Genomic DNA, 17460 nt, shown 5'->3' on the forward strand with positions numbered 1-17460 from the left:
TACTTTAATCAAATCAACATCAGTGTCAATCATTAATATTGTATGATGTTGTTTATATTAGTGGTCAAACTAACAAGTTTGATCAGGGGATTAATAAAAAAAAACATATCACACTATGTCCTTTTAAGTGTAAGTGCAACACATCCAACTCAAGTCTTTTTTCTTTTGAATGTTCAGAAGCAAAGACCTCAGAAAATATATATAATATAAAATAATATAATAAAAATAATATATATATATAAAATATATATATATATATATATATATATAAAAGAAAAATAATGCAATTTGTATTCCCTCGGGCAAACAATTAAACTTGTGACGAACAAATAAACACATGCTTTGCTTAATTCATAAAAAACCAATAGGTAAGGCTTTATTGGAAGAAATAAAATATTTACTTCAGTACACTTTGAGCAATAATACATTATAATAATAATAATAATAATATCACATCCAAAGGCACCAGTGTTACTTTAAACCACAAATATTGTATAAGTTACAATAAATAAATCCTAACATTTACAATTAATAATTCTTAGATATGTACTGTCGATGTGTTAGTAACACATAGCAGAGGTAGTCAAGCAAAGGTATTTCATTAAACTGTACAGTTTGTTACTAATAACATATTGGCCTGCAGAGAACGTATAAGTATTAGGATATAAATGTATCTCTGATATCACCTATCAAATAAGTACCCAAAAAATACTCCAAACCAATGACACACACACACACACACACACACACACACACACACACACACACACACACACACACACACACACACACACACACACACACACACACACACAGTGGCCTCAGGTTGCGACAGTGTTTGGGGAGGTGGTAGTCTGGTGTGTTTGTGTCACGATCCCAGTAGTAGGTTGCTGACACTGATTGACACGAACAGTGCTGCATAAGAGGCATGAAAGAAAACAGGACAGTGAGAATACAGAAAAGATGTGACCCAACACAATCACTTGCACCGACATGTCCCATCAGACATGATATGCTTGTAAAACTGTACCTGTAGTGTCTGTGTGCAGTTTGGAGCCGTCGCTGCTGGTCACTTTGCATGTAATAAATATCTTTTTGCCTTCTTTCTTTACCAGAGAGGATTCAATCACCAATGTGCTTCCCAGTGGGATAGGCCTGGGAACAAGAAAAGTGTTTGTCAGGGCAAACTGACCATAAATGATACAAGTCATACAGTACAACATACACAATATGCCCACAAAAGACTGGATGGACACACAGACCCTGACTGCTCATCCTAACTATACAGTAATACTGACATAAGACAATTGGGCTATTATACCAAATAGGTGTTACAGACACGTGTGTCTTCAAAAGTACAAAAAACTATTGTCTGTCAGTATACTAACCAATAAAAAAAAAAAGGTAGCATATTCAGTATATTTTAAACAAAGTTACAAAAAATATGTTCTTTATGTACTTGCGGTAGTTGATGTTGAGGTTGGCAGTCACAACAGGTCCAGACACTATGGTGGCATGAGCCCCGACCACAGTGTCAATCATAGTGGCTATCGCCCCCCCGTGGACATGTCTGGAAATACACATAACTTCTGTTAGACACCAAATACAAAGTAGAAAGGGTGCATTTTTGTAAGGTCTTCAGATTAAAAAATAGCCTATCTTGTAAAGGTAATTAATTTAATTAATATATTTTAAGGCATTTTGCCTTTGTTGGAAAGCTGATAATATAAAAAGGCAGACAGGAAATGTGAGAGGTAGGACATGCAACAAATGGCTGGAATGGGCTACTGTGGCGCCGCAAAATATCACATTTCAGACAAAGACTTTAAATCTTTTAAAACAATAACATGTGGAAATACATTCAAGGTATTGTGTTGTATGGAGAAGTTATTGTATGTAAAAATACAACATACATATTCATTCATACAGTCATCTCACCCTGGCGGCCCCTCCAGTAGGTGTCCAGCCTGGAAAATGGCCACACACTTCTGCTCCTCACTATTGAAAAATAAAACATACTCAAATGTTGCCCCCGCGTCTTTGTTGTTCCGGGTAAAAAGTCGAGCTTTTGACTGGATTATCTTACTAAGATAATGTCCACCTGATGGGAAAACACACAAGTGAACTGTCAGCAGTTTACAGCGAATCCCAGGGGGAAATCCCAAGTACAGGTGCATTTACAGATTTCTATATTTTGGATAATCTTATCTATTATTTAAGCATTTATACCAGCACTTACCTAGTTCCAATCTTTTTTTGTGGTTTAAAATATAAGATAGTATATACCATAATTATTTGATACCTGGACAAACAAAGTTTGATCAATTAATCTTTGTCAGTTCATGTCAAGTCACATTGCTTCACTGGTCACATATAGCTGGTTACACTTGCAGGGCTGATACACGAGGATGTCTTTACTGTTTTAAGGTCCATGGTGATCAATTGCACTACCACCATCATGGTGTTTTACTCAAACGTGCGATAACAATCGTTTTGCCAATCGGTAGCAGCAGAAACATGTGAAAACAACATTGACATTTCATCAACTTTTAAGTTGATATGGCTAAAATGTTAGCAAACAGTCGCTTATTAAGAGATCCAGCTGTTTGCAGAGGAAACTTATAATTGAATTGGAGTCAAGTTTCTGAATGTCCAACATTCACTCAACCTTCTTTTCACTGAAAAAAACAACGCCACGAGAGTGAAGATGACGTCTCGAGAGTAAAGATGACGAGTAAAAACGATGCCATGAGAGTGAAGAGAGTGGACCAAATGAACAATTTGCCATTCATTATATTGGTAATATAAAATAATCTATAATAGCCTTTGACAAGTCGTTAAAGTACAAAAAAAAGGTTAAAATCGAGAATGGGATAATATTAGGTGATAAGTCATGTTCACTCAAAAACTGTGTCCCATTACATCATTTAAACAATAAATGAATATTTTGTTAAAATACAACAAAATGAGACCAACGTCACTTTTACCTGTAGCATACTTGATGAAGCGATTGTAGCTCGGCAGTCTTTGCCACGGCCCTTCCTGTTTCTCTCCTCCTTCCAGCTCCACCTCACACTGGCTGTCATAATGTTTGTACAAGCGCATCATTTCTGTGCCCCATGAGGAGTTAGGCAGGCTGAAGTCCCGGTGCTTGGCGAAAAAGGACGATTTTAGACCCTGTTGAAAAAGGGAAATCCTTTACATTAATAGTATACAACTGTATCTGGGTCCAGCAAGCTTTGGGCAAAGTTACTGGTGGGACTGTGTGGTATACAAAGCATGTCATTGTCATACACTGGAGGTGTGGTTTGAAACAACTATTTTGACAAGCACCACTCTCTGAAATATGGCTTAAAATCCGAGAGCCAGCGAGTGCAATTACTGACAGTGGCAAGTGTGTGGCAGGCGTCAGTCAGGTGCCAGGACAGCAGCAAGCGAACGTCACTCGTTCGGCACCCCTGGCATGTTAGTTTAAATGTATTTAGCCGTCTTTTATTGACACTATGAAATTGTACATGTGCAATTGTTGAATAAAAAAGGAAAAAAAGAAGCTGCCAAGCTGAGTGGGGAACACCCATTGTTGTTACGACAGGTCAACTAGGCTTTTTTGTTTATCATTCATTTATGTATGATTTTGCTGGTTTTGAAACAAAAAGGAACAACATATACTCTTTCTAAATAATAACTTGTATAGTAATTTACAACAATCGGCTAAAATAAGGAAAATAAATCATCCTTTTTAAATTTAAAACTATTTATCAAAAACGTTTTTAAATACAAGTCCAATAATATCCCCACTTGTCCTCTCCTAATATGGAGTTATGTGTCGGTAGATGCCACAAGCGGTCGGTGCCAATAGTCACAAGGAGCTTTGACCTTGCTGTAAAATTATTGTAGTTTTGCTTGAAGAATTAAGTTTACTTTCTTGTTTTGAACGGAAAACATTTATTTTAATGAACAAAAAAAAGCAGTTTATACAAAGACTCTTGTCTTGCTTGATCTACATATTAATAAGATGCAAAAAGATATCTTCATTTATTCCAAGTAGGATATTTGAATCGGTGTACAATTCATGGCTCAACTGTGTAATCTGAAGTAGCCTTTTAGATGACATTGCTATCATATTGTGATACAGAATTGTATGACATGTTTGTAGTTCAGTGTTTGTACAAGAATGCACTGAAAACACAAAGTGCTGAAAGTTGAATTACAGGCTGACTGAACCATCACAGGAATGTGACACTTCCGGAAGCAGTGAGAGGAGAATGACTGATCAACCCCCCAAGCCATCCTGCTACCTACCAACATGGAAAAGGTGGTCCTGACCGACGCGCTGGAGGACGGGTGGCTGGGTCCAGGCTGTACGGAGGAGAGTAGGCCGAGGCGTTGAAAGCCCCGGCATATTCGACCAAGGCTCCTTGCCATTTGTACACTTTAAAAGGACGCGGATGGTGGAACACGTGCACAGAAACTGACTTTGAGAGAGCTGTAATCTGAGGTAGCGTTGAATAATAACCAGCGACACGAAGTCCTATCGCGTGAATGAACACAGATACACGGGACGAGGTGTATGGTCTTCCATACGCATTTTAACACTTAACACTTACTGTTTAGCTCCCTCGAACAAATGGAAAAATGCCTCGCAACGAACGGCGCACCGGGATGTTAAACCGGTGACTTTCATGTGAGCAACAGAGGGCCAACTACCGGCACGAGAATCTCGCTCCAGTCTCGTTGCGTGGTTTAGGTCACGTGGTTTAGACCTTCCACTGTGATTGGTGAAACATAACTATTCATCATGGCCGATACCTTCTTCACAAACGAACATTTGAAAAGGTGAAATCCTGCATTAAATCTCTTTGTAACTATATGGATTATTATTTAAAGATTGTTTATCACAAAACACAAAAGCTCTGAGGATTTATGAACTAGTTATTTAAGTTGAGATGCATTATTTTGTTTTATAATTTTACTGTGTATTTTCCCAAATCCACCCCTGCCAGTGTTGAATTCATTGTATTCGACTATATATATATATATGTATACCCCTGGCAGTGTTGTGTTTATATTTCCCATATGTCTCTAACCCTGGCAATGTTCAACTTTCTGTTGTAATGTACTATGTTTACTGTACTTTTTTATGTTCCTTATTGGTAATCAATAAAGCAAACCCCACACTATTGTGGATAACATCTCAATGCTTTGACACACAATGCAATACATGACCACATTTCATGTAGAACAATTTCACTCAACACTAGTTAAATTGAATATAACTGTGGAGTACACAGCTACATGTTTTGTTCCTGGTTAATTTCAGTACATTGGCTTTTTGGAGGAAGTGTTAAATTGATCACAATAGATTAAATCAATCTCTCGGTTTATTATTCATCAAAGGTGTCACCTACTACTCAACCCACTTGGTTACATTATGCTATTTTACAGAGAGGTATCTACCATTTGGTAGCACGTTGAAGGACCCAGACTCAGGGTGGCTGCACCAAGACTGAATTTAGTATGTATAGATTGAGTTAAAGCAATAGGACAGGAAGTGGGAGATACACTATGAAGATTATATTGATTTTAATTTTTTTTTTTATTAATAGCAACTATATATTACATATGCAGTTACCAGTGGAAGCATAAAATGTAAAAAGAAAAAAAGGTAAACAAAGAGGACGGCACGTGTGTTCAGCCTGGCAAATTACATTGACACAACATTAAGGATTAAAGATGGGACATAAAAACATGAAATCAGAGGAATGCAAGCAGCAGAGATTATGTCACACAGATTTATTCATAAAACATTACGTTTTGTCATTGAAGCCGTTTTGACAAAAACAAGTAAATAGATTATTTGAAATGAGCTCTCATCTCGTGAGGAAAGAGCCTGAAAGACGTCCAAATCAGGGAGTAAAAAGTATAAAATAAATACCCACAATTGTACACAATATTTTAACGTGATATGTTGCAGCAAAGTGCTGTCCCATTTGTGTTTACACCTTTTCAAACCTTTACAGCCTCATGACTTGACTTTATTTGATATGGACATCACAGTGGCATTAGAATTGTAACATACATTTACGCACAAGAACTAGATGCACTGTGTTAAGTGTTTGTAATGAAATGTTAATTTACAACACCTTCCGTCCACAGGAGGCTTCTTTTTTTAAAGAAATAAATAAGAAAATACATACACAAATACATACACAGATACATACACAAAGTGCAAGTGTGTTTACAGGGGTGTTAGGTGTGAGTGCAATGTTGTTTCTCTTTTAGCCATGATTGAATACCTCATATAAAAACATTACAATTGTGTTGCATTTGTCTGTTGGTAGACAGTTCCATAGTTTGCTTCTTGAACAGAGAAGACTAATAGTCCAAATATAAGCAATACGACTGTTTACGGAGGCCCGTGTGTTCACTCTACTGGTGCGCTGGTGTCTTGTAACAAATTCATTAAGCAGGGAAGGAGCATGACCATGTAGGCATTTCAAAATAATCTTTAAACTGGAATAGTTTATAAAGCTTTCAAAGCTCAACATATTATGTTTTTGCAAGTTCTGACAATGGTACCTCATTGTTTTTTTGTCTCAACCATTTGCCAATCATGACTATACAATGCAGAAAGACTGTCAGTATACTCCTTGGTTCTGCACTAGGGGGAGGTAGAGTAACATGCCATTCAAACGCTGTTATCTATTTTGGTTTCGGATGAACATCAGAACACAATGTGTCAGTAATTTGCGCACATTGCATTTTTTTTTCAAGTTGTCCAACATCAGCGTTTTAATCAACTGTCAGTTTTCACCCTCCAACATGTGAGTTGATTTATCCATAAAGAAAAAGCTTATTGTTCAACTCAAGGTGATACATTTGGAACAAATTCTTCCACAGAGACAAGGCCTTGGAAATTAAACAGATACCAATTTATGTTTACCATTTACGGTTGCTGGTAATCACTAATGTTTCATCAGGGGGCCGGACAACAAAACAATACCATCTGCCTCAGACTGGCTGCTCAAGTGCTACACAATGTAGCTTTACCGACTCAACCAGGGGAAGCTGACATCTACATGACCAAGTGAATATATTTGTGAAGGACTGTAATCACAAGTATCTGTCAATGTGTTTTACAGAGAAAGAAATGCATTTACTAGAGATCACCAATGCACCAGCACAATCACATTACAACATTATATAAAACTATGCGACATATTTCCCCATTACCTATGCCTGTGCCATTTGTCCAATGAATATATAAACAGTTTTTTGTTCTCTAAATCAACATAGTTATGACTTTCTCATAAGGAACAAACAGAGCTCTACTCACGTCTGTGATGGAACCAAATCTAACCTCATTTGCATGGCAAATTCAGAGACACAAACATTAAATGTTGAGTGTCTGAGTTTTCATTTTTGAGCTTAATGGGTCGCACACAGCTTCCTGCAAACAAGAGAAAAGGAAAAACATTGTGTTACTTTGTTCTCCAGAGTCCTAATGAGATACATCTTTAGTTTTACAACCATGGCCTTACTATGGTTCTGCTCTGTAACAATATTGTGTTATACTGTTTAAACTCTGATGTTCTGGACCACACTCTTATTTCTGATCTTACCTTGCTTCCTCCTTGGTTGTATCTGCAAAGGCACAAATAGCTGTGTCTCTTTCCAAAATCTTTGCTTTCAAGTTCTGAATGTCCTTTCCAGCCTTCTGTTTAGTCGTGTCATGATCCGCTGAGGAAATTTATATTGTATAAGAGAGAGAAACAATGCTAAAAATGTCTGTATTCAATACACATTACATTTGTGAAATGGGAGCTGCTACTTTTGCTAAGCTCAGTGACTGAAACCAAGGACTGTGTGCCTGGAGCTAAGCGGGTTAGTGCTGACACATTTAGTTTCACTGGTTTCTAACTGTCAGTTTAAATAGACAAAAGTGACAGATCGCAGCAGCTCCAAACCTCTGTCATTTAAAAGGCCAAAAGAAAGCCTGACTAACATGAGACACATTATGGAAGAATTGTCACAGTATCTTATCTGGCTCAATTTTAAGATTGACCATTATTGTACAGAAGCTCATTTTAACTATCTGCCCAGAGCTGATACCAGACTAGAGGTGAAACATGAGCTGCCTTACCTTTGAGTTTTACAATGGCCTCGCCTGTGACTGACTTCTTCTGCTCAACATCTGCCTAATAAAGGCACAGGTGAAAGTATTGATCAACAGTTACAGACATGCCAACCCCACACAGTGTGCATCCTGAAGAGTGATACTTTCCTGTCAATAGTCAATGATGCTATGATTGTAGTGAAATAACTCTAATTGTGAGTAAAACTACAGAGGTTGTGTCCCTTACCGTCTCCTTGATACAGGTCTCCAGAGATTGACTGACGCCCTGTGCTATCGTTTCACGGTCTTGCTTCTTCTTTTTCAGCTCTTCTATATTGGTGTTGACAGACAACAACGCTTTATTTATCTCCTGGAATTTGATTTTCAATTCGCCAACGAACTTCTCTTTCCTCTTGAGCTCTACCGTGTTCTCCAGCCTGCGGGTTTTCAATTTGCGCAGGTTCAACTCCTGGAGCACGGCTTGATAAATCAATACCACCATCAAAGCCAAAGCGAGGCCTACAAAAACAAGTGCGAACTTCATTCTGGTTGAGACGAGGAAAAGACTGGACCAACGAGGGAAGTGCTGGTCAGTTATTGTTCAGTCTAGGTGTCTTTCAACCCGTGCCTCATCCAGCTCCCTCCCTCGGCGTTACAGTGTGTGCTCCACCTGCTCTACCTGCTTAACAGGATGGGCGTGGCGACCCCACGCAGCGCCTTCATGAACACCGTGGCTAGATTTACAACATGCCCATCGTACTTCCTGATATCTTACTGTTTAGTTGTAAAAACAGGTTAAGTATTTTTTTTTTTAAAGCAATAAGAAACTATATGTGATAGCCTATCATTTCCACAGATATCAAAACATGTGTCCTCGCATAGCCTTAACTGTGTTTACTCAATCTCCTCATTCAATAATTACGATTGATATGTGCTCTTTTTATGTTTTATTATGACACCTTTCTGATCTGTTGAACTGTGTTACTCTACACTGTGTTGGAAACTTAGCAAGTACATTTACTCTGTACTTGAGTACAAGTTTGAGATACGAGCTTAACTTGAGTATATCCTAAATATTGTAGCCTGCCTTTTACTCCATACATTTAGGCAATTTGACATATTTAGTTACTAATTTACACATAAGATTACAACAAATACAAACAATATTTTACAATTATGCATTGTTATAAACTACTCCACCTAACAGTACATCAAACACTTAAAATGAGCTCCAATCCAACTCCAACCAACATGATGCTTACTAATATTCCATAATACAAAATATAACACTCAAGGGGCCATTCTTTACGAACTTTTAATTTGGATATTTTGTTACCAATACTTATACTGAAGAAAATTCATTTTAGTTTGGGACCGCTAATGTGACCACTGTTTAAACGAGGTCGCCTTACACAAATGAGTTGCCATATAAACTCCAGCTTGTCCTCTCAACAGACGCACAGTGATACAACAAACACTGGCCTGCTTATTCATTTGCGAGCAGGACATTACACCAGGTGAAAGCCGAGCCTATACCTTTTCACCTCGCAGTACAGAGAGAGGGCGTGTTTAGTGACACAGGGTGGTGCGCTGATCCCACGTTAATGTTCAATCAAACAGCGCAGGTTAGTCGGGCTCCTTGGTTGATTGATTTTAATTTGGCAAACAAAAAGGTGTAACGAGGACGACACGGATAGCAGCCCTGTGTTCAGATTCACCACTTATCACCGACATTTATCCATCATTCTAGAAACAGCTCACACAAAGAGGGTTCACGGGCATGAAGGTCCTATGTGCGCTACCTGCGACATTAGTCGTGTGTGTCGCTATGGTGGGGCTGATACAAATACGGAAAACGGAGCTCAGCCATGAGGAGAGAAATAACAAGTTTATGGATACTAAGCTGCAGGTGACCTACGATATAGTGCAAGACCATCACAGTGAGGCGGACAGGTTGAAAAGCATACTGGAGAAGACCGAACTTGAGCAGAAAGCGCTGGAGGACGAAGCGCGCATGGTCCAGGGCAAAGGAGATGACACGCAGGGTAAATCAGACGTCTGCCTGGGACACCAGGTGAGGAGAAACTGAAAGACACATACGCTGTATGGATAGCCTTGCGATTCCGAGGAAAAGTTATATTGGTTTTAGTTTACACAGAGAGCCATTCAGTAGACTGTCATCTTAATAAAACATAATGAAAAGCTCCAGTTGAAAGAGGAATATTAACTTGAGGGGTTGGATAAACTATTAAATAAATACAAAGAGTTATTTATAACCATTGTAATGTATCACCTGGCTCTCTATAATAATACTATTATTAATAATAACTTTATTTACACCTTTAAAAACAAAGTTTGCAAAGTGCTCTACAGAGAAGCAAAGCACCTGCAATGTTCTTTGCAATGGAACGTTAAACAACTGATCTGACTGCATGGCCAACAATCCAAAGAACCCGCATGACCTGTTTAAATCAGGTTAGGAATGAGTTCATCATCACCATCAGAGCAGAGATTTACAGACCTAAGGCATGAACACACTCCAGCAATAGTGCACTTTTTCCTGCATTACAATTTGTAAACTATTACAATACTTCATAAAGCCATGAAGTCCGTAAAGGCTACTTGATCATGTAACACTGAGGACTAATGCCAAAGTTGGGTTTGTTTGCAGATCCGGTTTATCTTGTGACGCAAACATTGCCATATTTATTCTGGAAGTCAGAAGGATGTGGCTGCATCAAAGTTGAAAATGTGCAGTATAGATGCAGACTTTTAGTGTAGAGACGATTTCAACTTTGTGTCACTGACATTCTCGTTTCCACTTGCAGAAATCTGTGACAGATGAGCTGGCAGCAGCAGAGACAGAATTACAAAATATCAGAGGTATGTGCCTCAATGCCAAAAGGTGGTCATGTATTTAATATGTGAAAGAAGACAAAGCAACCTTTCACTCTTTTACTGAGAACAGGTGCTGATTCAAATTCATGTACATGTATTTCTTATCCAGTTGAAAAAAAGGAACTTCAAGTGATGGTCCTAATTCCTTTTTAATTTGTAACAATTAAAATGTCTCTTGCCATATGATATACAGCTGAATACGAAAAGGAGATTATCAACTTGAGCGAAGAATTGGAGAAACTGAAACGGCAACTAGAAAAACAAAGCGCAGTTTGTGGCTTTTTGAAACCAGGAACAGAACTAGCAAGGTATTATTAATACTTTACTAGACTTATTATAACATACAATATTACAAAATAAAATAGATATATTGATCATCCATAATGAAAACCACTGTATGCATTCACCGCCTTTTCTATTTTTGAACTTTCTCTCAAAGCTGTAGCAATGAAGTGATTGCAGCGGCCCCTAAACCAGAGGAACCAAAGGCAGAGGCCCCCAAACCAGAGGAACCAAAGGCAGAGGCCCCCAAACCAGAGGAACCAAAGGCAGAGCCCCCTAAACCAGAGGAGCCAAAGGCAGAGCCCCCCAAACCAGAGGAACCAAAGGCAGAGGCCCCCAAACCAGAGGAACCAAAGGCAGAGGCCCCCAAACCAGAGGAACCAAAGGCAGAGGCCCCCAAACCAGAGGAACCAAAGGCAGAGGCCCCCAAACCAGAGGAACCAAAGGCAGAGGCCCCCAAACCAGAGGCCCCTAGGAAGAGATGAGGTATTACAACCTGTGTTTTTCAGAACAAACACCACTTTTGAAGGAGGAGCCTCAAAGGGCTACTTTGGTTCATAATTTGGGATGGTAATGAATATTCCATATTCTTTTTGTCTTCATGCAACAAAATGAGGATTGAAGTCACATTTTGATGTGGACATATGTTTGTGTTTGTGTGTTGGTGCAAAATGCTTTTGTAATAAACAGATTGTGTACTACATATGTTGTACTGGCCAGGTTCATGAGTTCTGTCATATTTGTTGTAAACAAAAGGAAATGTAAGATATCATTTACTAATTATAACTAACTTTATACAAAGCTTTCTTTGCTTTTTAAATACACAGCTGTGAGCCAATGTTAAAACATGTGGGATGATATGTATACAGTAACTTGTCATTAATGTACACACTTTGTGTTTAACTTAAATAAAAACTATTATTTTCCAGTAAAATAAAGTGTCATTAATGACTATTTAACGTACGCTGCATCTATTGATTAACTATGTTAATTATAGTGGCAGTGGTGGAAAAAATATTAACATTTACTAAATGTAGAAATACCAAGATTTAAAAATGGCACTCAATTGCAAAAGTACAAAATCTGCTAAATAAACAAACAGTATGAAAAGTGAATGTACTCATTATGCAGGACAACCTTTTCAAAGCAATATGTCTTATATTACATTAATGTACAAACAGCATTAAAGTGTTGTAGTTGATCGAGGTGGACATATGTTTTACTATTTCATATTTGTTTGTGTAATTATATATAATGATATGTATGTATCTATAAATAAATATATATATATGTATTACATTCTTTATGATGATTATATCATTTGTATATAAAATGTCAAAAGTAACTGTCAAAAGTATTTGAGTAAAAAGTACAATATTGCCCTCTGAATATTCCGTATCACAAAGTACTCAAGTATAAAAACCTTACAGTGTACTTTAGATGTCATCACTGCATGATGACATACATCTATTTATACTGTATCCATACACAATAATATATCCACAATTGTAAACCTTTATGAAATATTCATGTTGTGCGTTTGTGGTATGAAAGAACATTCACTATAGTACACGGTTGTGGTATTAATAAAAAGTAAAATGCACATCAAGGGTTGAGCAAAATTAATCATTTGCAGGGTTCGTTGTCTCTTAATCCATCACAAAAATAACCTTTTTGAGAAATATCCTAGAATTAATTGTTCTTTGAAGATTGCATTAAAATGTATCCAAACAGGAACGTGCTCCCAAAAAAAAAAAAAAAAAAAAGGATCTGTTTGCTGAGTTAAAAGTTGAATGTAAATAGGGGATGCTGGGAAATACAAATAAGTCTGAACCAGGAAGAGACACAATTCCCCTGCGTCTGTTTAACTTGCACTCCAGCTTTACCTCTGATCATTTGCTGCTGTTCATCGCGTTTTCTGGCCTTTACTATTACGCTTTCCCCCTCTGTTAGATAACTCCTCCAACGCTAAAAACAGAGAAATAAGTATTGAATAATCGTTGTTAACCTTGTCTGTCGCTCTCTTTCTTAGTGACCATGCCTCAGGGTGTGTGTGTGTGTGTGTGTGAGAGAGAGAGAGAGAGAGAGAGAGAGAGAGAGAGAGAGACCAAAGCACTGACCAATCAGAGAACACAAAGCCTTTGTCTGTCTCTCCCTATAAACTTCACTCTGCTTTCCCGCTGAAGCTCTGGCTGTGCAGTTTGTATTCTGGCTGATCCTAAAGCTTAATCATTAAATAATGTTGGAGCTTTCAATAAAACGTTGTGCCTGAGTAGTTTCTTTGTGAAATATATTCTAAACCTAACAATACATAACAATCTTGATCATAGAAAAACAACTTTTCACTTTTGTTTAGTTGTGCATTTTTTGTTCTAATGCTAATACTTGAACAGCAGCTTTTTAAAGTATTCCTGGTGGATAATTTAGCATATGTTTATCATTCTGGAAAATGTTCAACAAAAATTCAACCATACAAGGTTCATAACATTAAAGGTACTGCAAGGATCTTTCATTTTGTGGTGATTATGGCAGTTCCAGTAGATAAATGTGGTAGTGTTTCGGTCTTGGATCTCCCGAGACTTTCTTTCCTGGGCCTATAGCAGTGTGGTGGCGTGTCGGCTGCAGGTCACAGGCGCCAGCGGAGCCGGATTTGAATGTCCATGGCAGGCTGGTTGCTGCCGCAGGCTACACTGAAGTCTGAGCCAAAGGAGCAACATGATGTCATCTGATTTTGCGTGGAATCCGACCCGATGGCATCAATGACAAGCATTAATAATAACTATATAGAAATAACCTGATGGTCTCGTTTACTTACTGTAGTTTACATATTGGTCATATCGAGGCATCAGTAATCATTTCAGACAAAGTTCCTCACAGTAATTTTGAGTTAATTTGCGTTGTAGGGTGGTTATATTCATTATAGGTTGAACAGGTGTTTATTATATTTTGAACACCTGAATGGTTCCAGATTAATTACATTTGATTTATTTAAGCGGTTGCATAATATTGTAGTAATACCTATCAGCCATGACTGTATCCTAATTATTGGCCTGAATGGTCTCATTTATATTGTCATTTATGTTCAATATTTTATATTCTTCTGTTGAAGTGTCTTTTTGTATTTGTGGTCATTATGTAATGTGATCTAATGGTGTAATTCCCTGTTGTCATCAGTATGTTTCTATCAAGAGCAAGACCTTTGTCATACTTAAATATTTAAATTCTGAACTTCAACCTTTTCTTTTCTGTAACATATATTAAGCACCGCATGTTCCCCAGATTCACCCCATATGAAAATGAATGACTCCGCTGTACTTGGTATATATCAAAATTGTCAAATTAGATATTGGTGGTTTGATTTAAGTTGATGTTTTAATGCTGTATCTTTACAAGCAATTGGATGTCGAAATACGTTAGTTAAACGGATTAATACATCAGCTGAATAAAGATTCACTTCAGATAAATGGAGTCAGGCTCCAACAACATGTTCAAACTGAAACTAACTTGACTTGCTTGAAGATTTTGATCTTTTGACCTTTAACATATGAGCGGAAAAGAATGATTACTTTGAAGCTTGGACTGGATCAGAGGGAAATGATTTTGCCCTGTGTACTTTACAAGTGAATTATTAGACTCAATATAAATGGTTAATTATTTTTTCAGTGCACATTTAATTTCTTGTTTAATCATTTTGCCCTGTCATCTCACACTTTGCCTCACATTTGGCTTCCATCTGTTGGAGATTAAAATACTCCCCCCAGGCTCACAATTAGGCAATCAGAGGCTATCATTCCGCCCCAATAGGCTCACAAGGTCAGCTCATATCGGGAGAGGATACAGAGACGGCAGAGGAGGTCTGATGTCATAAACGAGGGCTGCTGTTCATGAAATATACTGTCTAATCTTAAAACATAGCATACAATATACCATTGTGTTAAAAATAGTCTGATGCTGACGTTGTTTGATGTTTGTAAAACGAAGGAAAGACATGATGGTTGTATAACAGTCAAATGCTGAATGTCTCTGTGAATGATGCACTGCATTCTGGATACACAATAAATTCCTGATCTTACAATGTACTTCTTATCAGCTGTTCTACACATGATTCTTTTTTAATTAAAACTAAAATCCAGACTCACCTACAAGTGAAAGTGTTGTATATTCATATATGACAGATGATGTGAAGTCAGCATGTGTTAAACCCACACTCCCTCCACCAGAAACATACAGATGAAGAGATAATACCATCACCAGTCAACTTGACAACCAGAGGTCATCCTGACAGCAAGAGGTCAACTGCCTGATTTTAACACTCATTTTCTTTTTTAATTAATTTATTACAATGTATTTAAGTAAAAGTACAGAAATATTAGCAGCAACATACACTTTAAGTCCACACAAATAAAGATACCTGAAACAGAATGGCATTCATATTTACAAATTTAATTTCTATGTTTTTGTTCTGCTTTTCACTGCCACGCACCACTCTTCTTTATTTAATTTGTCATTCAATAAAAAATGATCAATAAACATCATTGTAAAGAATGATTATGAAAATGAATACACTGTAGCTACATTTGATACATGCCTGCATCCCTTTATAAAGGTAGTCTTTTTCTATTTCAGCCATATGATAGTAACAAGATACAACTATTGACGGGGAAGTGACCGTCATGTCCTCCCTACAGGCAATAACTGAAAGTTATTTGACTTTGCATCTGCGGTCATGTGTGTGTGGGTGTGTGTGTGTGTGTGTGTGTGTGTGTGTCCGTGGGAGTTCACACTAGGATGAACATCACATCTATTGATCAGGCTAATGTGGGGAGGAAAAGCTGCAGGCCATAGTAGCTGATCAATATACCTCTAATTACATGGGGCACTGAGTGTGTGTGTCTCACAGGCTTGTATATAAATGCTGTCCCACTGAGGAATAACTCATACACACAGAGCATAGCTCACACACAGAGTTAGTTGTGAATCACTTTTTGTATACATATTTTACAGGCACACACTTAAAGTAATTACATTTTTGATTTGTTTTGCCAAGATTTTTTACTGCCAGAACACAGGGATGCTGTGTGTGCCCATAGGACATTGGTAAGTAAATTATATTTGTATTTGTGTGTGAAGTTGAAGTTTACCTCTACTCTGTTTTGTAACTTCCTCCCTCAAGGCGCTTTTTTCTGTCATATCCCTCTTGTGTTGGATTGGTTCTTCAGGTCTTTGTCCATTATGTTGTACTCCTTGCACACTTTCTATGGGATTGTTTGTGACGTACATTCAGTCTGAAACAAGTATTCACACTGCATTGTTTCTCTTATCTACAGGCTTTTCCAGCCTGCTGAGGCTCCGACTGGCTAGAAGCTGTGTGATATGTTTGATATTCGGTTGTTCTTGTGCTTCATCGTGTCAACTAAATATCAGACATATTCCTACAGAGTCTGGCATTGACTTCTGACCTGTGTTGTAGCTCTGAAAAAAAAACACCCATGAAGTGAAGATGTTCAGGTAAATGGTTTTAGATGGTAAACTTTAAACAATCTGTGTATTATTTTCTATTGCTACACATTGTAGAATATCATTGTTATGTTCACTTGTATTCCTTCTGTTTAATAGCAGTTTCTTAAATTAATATCTGTGAAGAAAGTTTGAAAATACATTATTAGTATTGTGGTGCTTTAGATAAAGTAAAAAAGTAAACTAATAACAATGATTTATTGTGTATAAACATTATCTTTATGTTATGTTATGTTCTTTAAGTCCTTGAATTTTAAGTTCAATGTTTGCACATTCTTTCATTGTCTCTTTAAAACACACCCATGTATGTGTACATTTATGAGTGAGAAAGGGGATCTATTTATGTTGCTACATCCTGCTACGTGAGCAAACAGGTGTGCCTACTGGCACATTACAGGTTTGAGACATCAGACAATAACAAAGCCAACTGACATGAGACTTTTTTCCTTCTGTTTCAATAATGTAAAAGGATTTTTCTTTTGACCATCTCTGATGTGGATATAAATAAAGCCTGATTGCATGTTAATTTTGTCTGCAGTGATTCATTACTGTCTCCACTTCTCGGATTCATGCCCTATTGCATTAGACATAGTGAGCTATATGCTTCAGATACTATTTTTATATTTAATTTAACTGAAGAAATGTGC

The 17460-nt window shown here is 37.5% G+C and overlaps 3 protein-coding genes across 3 annotated transcripts; 1 reads left to right on the top strand and 2 right to left on the bottom strand.

The window, feature by feature from the left end:
- Positions 1–139: 139 nt before the first annotated feature.
- Positions 140–4425, bottom strand: them4 (thioesterase superfamily member 4; the record flags this gene model as incomplete). Its single annotated transcript, XM_079227303.1, has 6 exons — positions 140–915; positions 1031–1155; positions 1460–1570; positions 1939–2101; positions 2988–3177; positions 4303–4425. 6 exons carry the CDS (start codon positions 4423–4425, stop codon positions 869–871), a joined length of 759 nt encoding a protein of 252 aa, XP_079083429.1. The 3' UTR covers positions 140–868.
- A 1205-nt stretch (positions 4426–5630) lies between these two features.
- On the bottom strand, positions 5631–8639 carry LOC306745155 (uncharacterized protein). The gene is made up of 4 exons (XM_079227901.1): positions 8364–8639; positions 8144–8198; positions 7623–7740; positions 5631–7450 (listed from the first exon to the last, which is right to left on the bottom strand). Exons 1-4 carry the CDS (start codon positions 8616–8618, stop codon positions 7429–7431), a joined length of 450 nt encoding a protein of 149 aa, XP_079084027.1. The 5' UTR covers positions 8619–8639; the 3' UTR covers positions 5631–7428.
- A 1165-nt stretch (positions 8640–9804) lies between these two features.
- On the top strand, positions 9805–12598 carry LOC306744333 (uncharacterized protein). Its single transcript, XM_079226951.1, has 4 exons — positions 9805–10190; positions 10945–10999; positions 11208–11322; positions 11454–12598. The coding sequence occupies exons 1-4, from the start codon at positions 9897–9899 to the stop codon at positions 11779–11781; spliced, it is 792 nt and encodes a 263-aa protein (XP_079083077.1). The 5' UTR covers positions 9805–9896; the 3' UTR covers positions 11782–12598.
- The last annotated feature ends 4862 nt before the right edge of the window (positions 12599–17460 follow it).

The sequence above is a fragment of the Taurulus bubalis genome, assembly GCF_910589615.1.
Source record: "Taurulus bubalis genome assembly, chromosome: 12".
Taxonomy (NCBI): Eukaryota; Metazoa; Chordata; class Actinopteri; order Perciformes; family Cottidae; genus Taurulus; species Taurulus bubalis.

What these genes read in the sequence shown, in the direction of transcription:
- LOC306744333 (XM_079226951.1), top strand. Translation starts at nt 9,897, where the DNA reads ATGAAGGTCCTATGTGCGCTACCTGCGACATTAGTCGTGTGTGTCGCT. An exon ending in ACGTCTGCCTGGGACACCAG is followed by an intron (nt 10,191 to 10,944) that starts GTGAGGAGAAAC and finishes TTCCACTTGCAG; the next exon opens with AAATCTGTGACAGATGAGCT. An exon ending in AGAATTACAAAATATCAGAG is followed by an intron (nt 11,000 to 11,207) that starts GTATGTGCCTCA and finishes TATGATATACAG; the next exon opens with CTGAATACGAAAAGGAGATT.
- LOC306745155 (XM_079227901.1), bottom strand. Translation starts at nt 8,618, where the DNA reads ATGGTGGTATTGATTTATCAAGCCGTGCTCCAGGAGTTGAACCTGCGC. An exon ending in GGCCATTGTAAAACTCAAAG is followed by an intron (nt 7,741 to 8,143) that starts GTAAGGCAGCTC and finishes AAATTTCCTCAG; the next exon opens with CGGATCATGACACGACTAAA. An exon ending in ACAACCAAGGAGGAAGCAAG is followed by an intron (nt 7,451 to 7,622) that starts GTAAGATCAGAA and finishes TCTTGTTTGCAG; the next exon opens with GAAGCTGTGTGCGACCCATT.